Source organism: Rhinoderma darwinii, chromosome 2 (genome assembly GCF_050947455.1).
Source record: "Rhinoderma darwinii isolate aRhiDar2 chromosome 2, aRhiDar2.hap1, whole genome shotgun sequence".
NCBI classification, from domain to species: domain Eukaryota; kingdom Metazoa; phylum Chordata; class Amphibia; order Anura; family Rhinodermatidae; genus Rhinoderma; species Rhinoderma darwinii.
The window spans coordinates 242,551,209-242,561,875 of NC_134688.1; the positions used below are offsets into that span (position 1 = coordinate 242,551,209).

General features: G+C 41.9%; 1 protein-coding gene across 1 annotated transcript in view; it reads right to left on the bottom strand.

Moving 5' to 3' along the window:
* The window catches only part of CA4 (carbonic anhydrase 4), a 42,987-nt gene extending 35,004 nt beyond the window's left edge, over positions 1–7,983 (bottom strand). The window contains exon 1 of the mRNA XM_075850430.1: positions 7,890–7,983. Coding sequence (XP_075706545.1) covers positions 7,890–7,953 — 64 coding nt within the window. The 5' untranslated portion in view covers positions 7,954–7,983. The remainder of the gene's footprint in view (positions 1–7,889) is intronic.
* Positions 7,984–10,667: the final 2,684 nt, after the last annotated feature.

Sequence of the window (10,667 nt, forward strand, 5' to 3'; positions counted from 1 at the left end):
GACTGGGACCCCATGGAGACGCAGAATGTGTTTAACAAACAAAGAAGCTAACGTCTTGGCGTTAGGTAGTTTCTTAAGGGGCACAAAGTGGCACATCTTGCTGAAGCGGTCTACTACCACCCACACCACCGACTTGCCTTGAGATGGAGGCAAATCGGTGATAAAATCCATGGAGATATGGGTCCAAGGTCTCTGGGGAATGGGCAAAGAACGTAGTAAGCCCGCAGGTCGGGACCTGTGGGTCTTAGACCTAGCACAAACCTCACAAGCGGCGACGTAAGCCCTAACGTCTTTAGGCAACCCAGGCCACCAATAGTTTCTGGTAATGAGGTGTTTGGTACCCAAGATGCCAGGATGACCAGATAGTGCGGAGTCATGGTTTTCCCTAAGTACCCTTAGCCGGTATTGCAGGGGGACAAACAGCTTGTCCACAGGGAGGTTCCCGGGAGCTGAACCTTGATCAGCCGCAATATCAGAGACTAAATCAGAATCAGTGGCAGAAACGATTATACCAGGGGGTAAAATACAAGCAGGATCCTTCTCCGAAGGAGGATTGGCCATGAAACTACGCGACAGTGCATCAGCCTTAATATTTTTGGACCCAGCCCTATAGGTAACCAAAAAGTTAAATCTGGTAAAAAATAGCGCCCATCGAGCTTGTCTCGGATTAAGCCTCCGGGCAGATTCTAGGAAAACCAGATTCTTGTGGTCAGTAAGGACCGTTACCTGGTGTCTGGCCCCCTCCAGGAAGTGACGCCACTCTTCAAAAGCCCGTTTAATGGCTAAAAGTTTGCGGTTGCCAATATCATAGTTACTCTCCGTGGGCGAAAACTTCCTGGAGAAGTAAGCACAGGGGCGGAGATGGGTGAGGGACCTGGTAGCTAACTCCGAGGTATGTTTTGGCAGGAAGAAGGGGAAGGGGATAAGTGAGCCCTAATCTACCCACCGCCCTGTCCCTGCCTACTTGCAACGACCCGCCCTAGGCGACGGGGTACAACTGGGTGGCGGTCCCTACGCTGACTAAGTGCAAGGGAATACAAACAGGGAACAAGCAAGGGAAGGGGCAGTAGCCCACGGAACACCGTGAGGAAACCAGAGTGGTCAACGAGCCAGTCAGAATCAGGATGTCCCGAAGTATACGGACGCAGAGCAAGGAGCAGGAAGCAAGCCGGGGTCAGAGCGAAGCAGGATAAGCGGAAGCTGTAGCAAGGCTGAAGCAAGGCAGTAGCAGGCTGGAGCAAGGCTGTAGCAGGGCCAGGAAACCAGGAAGAATCACAAGCAATGAGGAAGAGAAAACGGCAGGTATAAATGGACAGGGGGCGGAGCTAACTCCGACTGACCAGGCCGCGATAGGCTCTCCCACTCCTGAGCCTGCCACCCTGATTGGTGGGAGCCGGAGTCAGTCTAAGAGGTCCGGCCTCAGGTGTCGATTGATTAATCCTGGGAGTATCCACAGAAGTAGTGCCTGGCAGATCCTTTACAGACATACAACATAAAGGTGATTTAAAATAGTTCCAAGTCGGTTGGCGTAATTATAGAGATCCAATGTGTATTAGGGTCTCATATGAATAGTGTGGCAGGCATGGTCAGCGGCTGCAGACTGCTGGAGAGCCTCTCTGTCACACAGGATAGGTGCAGTAACTAGTGCCGACTGGGATCATTAAAAGAGCGCTAGCCCCCCCGACATGTTTCGCTGCAGCGTCCTTAGGGGATAAATTCGGGGCTAGTAGCCGCGCGTTCATTTTCCTCTTCCTGTTATAGGAGGGGGGACCACCTACTAGGGTGCGTCATAGCCAAGAGGCAGCCAATAGTGATTGCTTAGAGGGACGAGCCCTCATTGTGTTTGAGTGACATACTGGCTGGCCTATGTAATCGTGTAGCTGTTCCTCCAATCAGGTGTAAGTTAGCGCGCATGCGCTCATTGGTCGGATCGGGTGATAGAGATAAGTGTCTCGAAGTGCCGCTGTCAAAGTCAGAAGACGCTTTTGGCTCGTGCGCACCCTTGTCGAATAGGGTGATAGAGTTTGGATGTTTAAAGGGACGTATGTCCCCTTCAAATTACAACGGGAGGTCGGATTTTGCGCTGAGGTATAGGAGCATAGCATGCTATCAGCGCATCTATGTTTTATAAAGGTGCCCCAAGGCAGTGGCATGTGGAGGAGGAAGAAAGAAAATGGTATGATTATGATGTTGTACTGTAACAAGAAGTGATTTGTGTGTATGTTTTAGTACTCATGAAGATACACCACTCTCCAGACACGTCAGATTCTCACATCAGGGAAACGCCAATTCTCTCCTCTTTTGGGGAATCACGCAAGTTAAACTAGGCCCTAGGGCCGGCAATCTAGATAGAAAATTGCTACAAGAAGAAGCCCCTTGGATACATAGACTGAGCTCTCTTAGCCCCAACGGTCTAAATGAAGGCTTCACTTTTGCTGCTTTTTTGTAGCCTTTTTGTAGTTTTCTCCTCCTTCTCTCTTCATCTACTTAATAAGTTACCAATTTAAATAATAAATAATAAATAATATCTACCTAATATCCCTAATCTATACTATATTCATAACCATAGGCATTAATGGCCTCTATTGAATACCTCATCAAATATAGCTACATATTACATTATCACCAGTTGATACAATCTTCCTTTTGAGGAAATTTTTGCATATATCTACAAAGTATTGATATACTCTTATCAGCAGAGCTAATATTAGGTTTACTAAAACATACACACAAATCACTTCTTGTTACAGTACAACATCATAATCATACCATTTTCTTTCTTCCTCCTCCACATGCCACTGCCTGGGGCACCTTTATAAAACATAGATGCGCTGATAGCATGCTATGCTCCTATACCTCAGCGCAAAATCCGACCTCCCGTTGTAATTTGAAGGGGACATACGTCCCTTTAAACATCCAAACTCTATCACCCGATTCGACAAGGGTGCGCACGTGCCAAAAGCGTCTTCTGACTTTGACAGCGGCACTTCGAGACACTTATCTCTATCACCCGATCCGACCAATGAGCGCATGCGCGCTAACTTACACCTGATTGGAGGAACAGCTACACGATTACATAGGCCAGCCAGTATGTCACTCAAACACAATGAGGGCTCGTCCCTCTAAGCAATCACTATTGGCTGCCTCTTGGCTATGACGCATCCTAGTAGGTGGTCCCCCCTCCTATAACAGGAAGAGGAAAATGAACGCGCGGCTACTAGCTTCGAATTTATCCCCTGAGGACGCTGCTGTAGCAGCGAAACATGTCGGGGGGGGGGGGGGGGGCTAGCGCTCTTTTAATAATCCCAGTCGGCACTAGTTACTGCACCTATCCTGTGTGACAGAGAGGCTCTCCAGCAGTCTGCAGCCGCTGACCGTGCCTGCCACACTATTCATATGAGACCCTAATACACATTGGATCTCTATAATTACGCCAACCGACTTGGAACTATTTTAACTCACCTTTATGTTGTACGTCTTTCTCTTCTCTGCTGCCCTTAATTTCTAAATAACAAAAATAAAAGTTACGTTTTCATAAACTCATAACTCAATAGCAGCTGGGAAATTGGGATCAACAGTGCTCATGCACACCAATCTGCTTTCGTATATAATTTATCCCTGCCAGCTACTAGGGTCTGCGCTATTCCTTTTGATCGTCAGATAGAGACATGTATACTTATGCTTCAGCTTGTGTGTTGCTAAGATTTTAGGGTGCCTTGTAGAAAATAACCCTTTATAATCCAGTCATTATCTATTTCCTCTTATGAAATGACCTTCTAGATTTAGGATTATATTACTGTACATAAACTGTGCTAATAAATCCTCATATGTTTCCCTCATTTTGTCAGTAATTTGTCTAATTATGGAGGGAGACAGTCACAAACACATTTAGCTTATATGTTCTGATTTCTTGGTATCACATGCTGGAAGCTTTCTTGTGGTCGGCCAGGACAATAATTCTCCTTTCTGTATTCTGAATAAAATATTTTGAAAGGATTTAATACTGTGGGCAAAAAATAATAGTACCTGAAGCAAACAAGTCTGCATTTTTCTATTCTTAACTGGCCGCGTGATTTGTTTTCCTCGGGATTTATGTCATTTGATCTAATTTGACTTATTCTGTTTAATTGTTCACCTTTCTTCAAGTGGTTTTATTTCACTCCAACTATGCAACTGCTACCTATTCATTTAATAACCCCAACATGATAGATAGATAGATAGATAGATAGATAGATAGATAGATAGATAGATAGATAGATAGATAGATAGATAGATAGATAGATAGATAGATAGATAGATAGATAGATAGACAGACAGACAGACACATAGACAGACAGACACATAGACAGACAGACACATAGATAGACAGACAGACACATAGATAGACAGACAGACACATAGATAGACAGACAGACACATAGATAGACAGACAGGCAGACACATAGATAGACAGACAGACACATAGATAGACAGACAGACAGATAGACAGACAGACAGACAGACAGACACATAGACAGACAGGCAGACACATAGACAGACAGACACATGATAGATAGATAGATAGATAGATAGATAGATAGATAGATAGATAGATAGATAGATAGATAGATAGATAGATAGATAGTTGCATTTGTTGCTCAAATGTACTGTGTTATAGAATGTAATGTTGCAAAGTGAAGTAGTATCCCATATTGGTCATCGACAAAATATTGCATAATGTTGTAAACTTGATACATACATTTTTTTTCTACAAACAGTAACTATGTGGAAATGTAGCAGATGTCCAACAAGCTACTATACATGAACCCAATTAAACAGGGAATGTCATTATATCATTTTAAGTATACTTTACTATAGACTTTTTGTAAAGATCTGACAAAGTTGATGCCTCTAAAAAACTTTAAAATACACTGCTATAATAGATACGTGTATCTGAAAGATTGGCCATGACGTAAAAAACAGCTATTAACTGTAAGGGCGGGTTCACACATGGCGGATTTTCACTTAAATTCCGCTGCGGACACTCCGCAGCGTTAATCCGCAGCGGAGCCGTTTCTCCATTGACTTTCACTTTAATTTCGCAGTGTTCGTTTACACGATGCGTACAATTCCGCTGCGGAGCATAGGCTGCGGAGCGGAATGTGGTGTCCGCAGCATGCTCTGTCTGTTGCGGAGCAGTGGCGGACTGGTTGCGGACTCATGGCGGAATTTCTCCATTGACTTCAATGGAGATTCTAAGTTCCGCAATGAAGTCCGCAGCTGTCATGCACATGTTATGTGTGGTGCGGAGCGTATTGGTTTTTTAACATGACATTTCTTCATTCTGGCTGGACCTATGTATTTCTAGGTCTACAGCCAGACTGAGGAAGTCAATGGGGCTCCCGTAATGACGGGAGCGTTGCTAGGAGACGTCAGTAAATAGTCACTGTCCAGGGTGCTGAAAGAGTTAAGCGATCGGCAGTAACTGTTTCTGCACCCGGGACAGTGACTACCGATCTCAATATACATGTATCTGTAAAAAAACATATAAGTTCGTACTTACCGAGAACTCCCTGTTTCTGTCTCCAGTCCGGCCTCCCAGGATGACGTTTCAGTGTAAGTGACGGCTGCAGCCAATCACAGGCCAAGCACAGGCTGCAGCGGTCACATGGACTGGCGCGTCATCCAGGGAGGTCGGGCTGGATGCCGAAGGAGGGACGCGTCATAAAGACAACGGGCGGTAAGTATGAATTTCTTTTACTTTCACTAGGGAAAGTGCTGTCCCTTCTCTCTATCCTGCACTGATAGGGAGAAGGGAAGCACTTTTCCCGCAGTCCGCAGCAGCTAGTCCGCATCAATTTTCTGCACATTTTGTGCAGATCCGCAGCCGTAATCCGCAACCCGGATTAGGTGCGGCATTGATGCGGACAGTTGCGGAGGAATTCCGCCATGTGTGGTCATGCCCTAAGTATTAATTTGGTTAAAAATTACACAGACCCTATAGAGATTGATAGTTGTTATGTGATAATCAACCCAGGTGCTTAAAGTTACACATAAGTAACAAGACATTTGCAAAGATAAATTGGTGTGTTCAAGGTTATACGGCAACTGTATGATCATAAAGCTTCCTAACAATGTATTTAACTAGCTAAACCCCTCCCTTGGCAACAAAAAAATGTATGAAAAAAAGCAGTGAATTTGTATATTGATGTATTTTGAGTCCTTTAAGAAGGAATAGTAGCTGTTCTAAGTCTAGCATTCTAATATATTGTAGTTTATATCTTTGTGATATTAGAAGAAATCTGGCAACATTATTATGCAATATGACATATATGTGGGCAAAAATCAACTACAAATCAATAATAAAAACAACAAAGAAAAATCTAAATTATAAGAAAGGCAGGGTAGTATATTTAGTTAAAAAAAAAAAGACTGCTATTGGACAGTGGGGTTCAACTGCTTTCAAATGCATTCCATGCCTCTCATGCATGTGGCCAGACTGGATAAAAACCCGAACTACTACATATCTATGTTACCCACATATAAAAAAAGATGGAGTAGTATTGTGACCCCTCAAGTACTGATTGTTCCCATTTATTGATATAGATTTCAGGAAAAAATAACAGCAACAGTCGATTCTCTACAAGTCTATAGATAACATAGACTGGATGTGCACTGATTCCAAGTCAGCAAGCAATTTGAAGAAAAAAAATCACTGACTTCAATAATTGTGACATTGACAGAAACTGATCTATATGTGAAAGCATAAACTTATAATCCTTTATTTATTGACTGAACGCATCTATCTATCTATCTATCTATCTATCTATCTATCTATCTATCTATCTATCTATCTATCTATCTATCTATCTATCTATCTATCTATCTATCTATCTATCTATCTATCTATCTATCTATCTACCTATCTATCTATCTATCATAACAGAGCATCTATCTATCTATCTATCTATCTATCTATCTATCTATCTATCTATCTATCTATCTATCTATCTATCTATCTATCTATCTATCTATCTATCTATCTATCTATCTATCTATCTATCTATCTATCTATCTATCTATCTATCTATCTATCATAACAGAGCATCTATCATGCTTTACTATGATGTTAATGAAAACACAAGTGAAACAATATAGTAATATATATCCCCATAACAAAATATACTTCCTCATGTACAGTATACAATGTGAAAAAATATCTACTTTTTTGCTACAGTACATATATTGTACCTAGACACTGTAGTAGACTTTTGGTACATCAATTGGGGAATATTGTATATATATGTATATATATATATATATATATATATATATATATATATATATATATTCTGGTTTGCACTGACAATACAATGAATACAGTATGTGTTTTATTTGTATTTCTATTATTTCTACTGCACTTTTATAGAATAAAATGGAATATGCATATTATAAGAAAAACAATAGTTGAATATAGTAGTAGTAATAATAATAATAATAATAATAATAATAATAAAACAGAAAATAAGTCTGAATCACTTCACTAGATAAAATGTCAATGACAGGACTAACACATAAATAGTTGAGGTGACATTACTTCCAGCCTCCCCAAACTCTTAGCAGTAGTTTAGATTCGCTCTGTTATATATAATTGATAGAAAAAGAATGGAGTGCACTAATATTTTTTTGTTGCATCAACTGTCAAATCTTATAAGTTCTGCAGCACAAATGTATTAAAACTTTTTCACTGCATCTTTCCTGTAAAAAAGTCTATACTGATAAATGATATATGAATCCTGTAATAAGTCTGGATTTGCCCTCTTGTCCTTATTTTGTGTACAGTGAACAGAGTACAAGCTATGTGTGAGGGAGATTCAAGGTAGCATGAAAAAAGATAAGGTCTAGCTTACCTTCTGCTGCAGAAGATGTTATAAGATGCAGTGTAAGCGACAGGAACAAGTTGGAGAATATCATTTCTGCAGAAAGTGATGCCTTGAGTCAGGATCAATCAGCACCTTTACACTGTCACATCTCAGCTGAGACTTTATACAGGAGAGGGCACATTGCAAGGAAGGTGAACTCCTCCTTTTAACTCCACCTTCTGCTGAGTATTCCTTTCTTCCACCAATAAATACCATTGCTTATCCTTGTTAAATGACACTGACTTTAACTACATTTATTTCTCAGCAGGATGCATGGTACTTGATATGCTTGAATTCAGATTGATGTTTAATAAAAATCAAATGGAAAGATTTTGGATTATTGAATTTTGCATTATTAAATTACTGCACCTTTTACAAGTGAAAATTGCAAGGAAGATAAAAAAAAATCGAACTTTAAAGTTAAAACATAGTGTAGTACAATAGTGATTACCAAAAACACTCTAGAATGCATCCCAAGTTTTTTAGACGGTGAAGAGGGACATATCGTTGCACTCGGGGTCAGCCACGCTGCTCCTATAATAAAGACAGTCACAAAGCACCCAATAAAATCGAAAGTGACCATAGAGTCATCGACAGCTCATCCATAACAATGTCAACCACAATGCCCCCAGTGCCTCTCACCAAGTGTCAGCCAGAGTGTCTTCAGACTCAGCCAGGGTGCTTCCAGAATCAGTCATGCTAGACAAAGAGTCATCACAGTACCCACTGTATCAACCACAATGTCTCCATAACAATGGCACCCACAATGCCCCCAGTGGCAGTCACATTTCTATAACAAATAAGGCCTCTAAGCCCGAGTGATATACACAGTGCCCACAGAATCCTCCATAATGCCACCATAACTATGACAACCATAGTTCCACCTCTGCCACCCGCAAATCTGCTATTACTAGGATGAACTCAAAGGTCCCTGTGACATCCACAGTGACCCAAGGGTCTGCCACAGTGCCACCATAGCAATAATAGCCTAGGTTCCCAAGAGTCAACCACAGTATTCCAAGTGTCAGCAGTAGTGCCCTCAGAAACTCACATTACATACACTGGTAGCCCAGTGTCCCAGCCATCAACTTTGTCTTGAGAGTCTGCCAAGGTGTACACCCCAATGTCAGCCGCCAGTGCCAGATTAAGGGCCAGATGCGCCTGGAGTTAAAAATGAGGAAGGGCCTATCATAACCTGCGCCATTCCACCAGGGAGGTGGGGGAGTGTGACTAGTGCTGTGGCGATGTGACCTACTCACGCTTATTATATTAAACTCACCCATTATGTATAGACCTGTTTGTGCACATTCAGTACTCTAAGGCCGGGTTTACAAATAGCGTAAGTACTGCGGATTTTCTGTATAGAATTTCATTGCAGAAAATCTGCAGAGTATTACTGTAGCGGCAAAGTGGATAAGATTTGAACAAATCTCATCCACACACTGCGAAAAAAATGAACAAAAAAACATTCACCTGCGGTGCGTTTTTTAATCCGGGGCATGTAAATTTATGCTGCGAAATCGCTGTTCTTCTGTTGCGGGTTTTCCCCTTTGAATTCAATGAGTATGTAAAACCCGCAACAAATAGCAGATGTTGCGATTTTTGGGCGGAAAAGCTGCGATTCCGCCCCAAAAATTGCAAACGCAGAAAAAAAAGTCCATACTCTATAACATTCTAACTCTCTGCCACAGTCAGGGTTTTTTTTTTTCTTTATCAAAGATTTTTATTTTGAAAATAAAACAATACAAAAACATCTCACGGTTTGTGCAAAAAAGTAGAAATTTGTACGCAGTACAATACATTCTAGTGAAGCATCATAGCATAACAACAGTATTCATATACATATATATATACAAGTATAAGAACAACAAAAGGAGGTAGCCTCCTACCTATCGGAATTAAATGATAAGAGAGATATAACGGCAATAACAGTATCATGTTCGCATTAAATCAGTGAAATAGTCAGGGAGATCGCCCCCCCAGTAAAGTGAGAAGTGACACATATAAGAGCACTTTTGAGAATATGGACACACCACACATAACATCAGACCACAAAGGGAAAATACATACAGACAAAAGACAAGAGCGCCTCATGTAGGTGCTATGATTCATTCAGAACCTGCCATCCAACCAGAGAGGTAGATCAGTACCATCCCGGAATCCAGACCACACCATCCAATTCTGGACAAACATCCCCGATTTGCCCCTATCCACGGACAGCAACTCCTCCATCCTCATGATCCCATTCACCTCTGTTACCCATTCCGCCAGGGACGGTACAGTATGTGACTTCCAGTGACGAGGTATCACCGTTCTCGCTGCAGTCAAGAAATGTCGAAAGATCCCCCTTTTGAGGTGTGGGAGTGATCCCGGAACCATAGAAAGCAAGCCTATGGAAGCCGAGGTTGGAACCTCAGTATGGAAAAGCTTGTTGCCTAGATCAAAAATCTTCCCCCAAAAGGGACGTAGCATGGGACAATCCCACCAAATATGCAACATAGTTCCAGGAGCCCCCCCACACCTCCAACAATCAGCAGACACATCGGGGTATATCCTGTGCAACAAGGTCGGACAACGGTACCACCTGGTAAGTATTTTGTAATTCTTTTCTTGTGCAAAACAAGACATCGGTAACTTATGGGCTAACAGGAAGGCGGTACCCCACTCTTCCTCAGAGTGTCTAACCCCCATTTCCTCGTCCCATGCGGCAGTGAAGGATAATTGAGAAAAAGCAAATTTCGGCAGAAGGATCCAATGTAGGTGAGA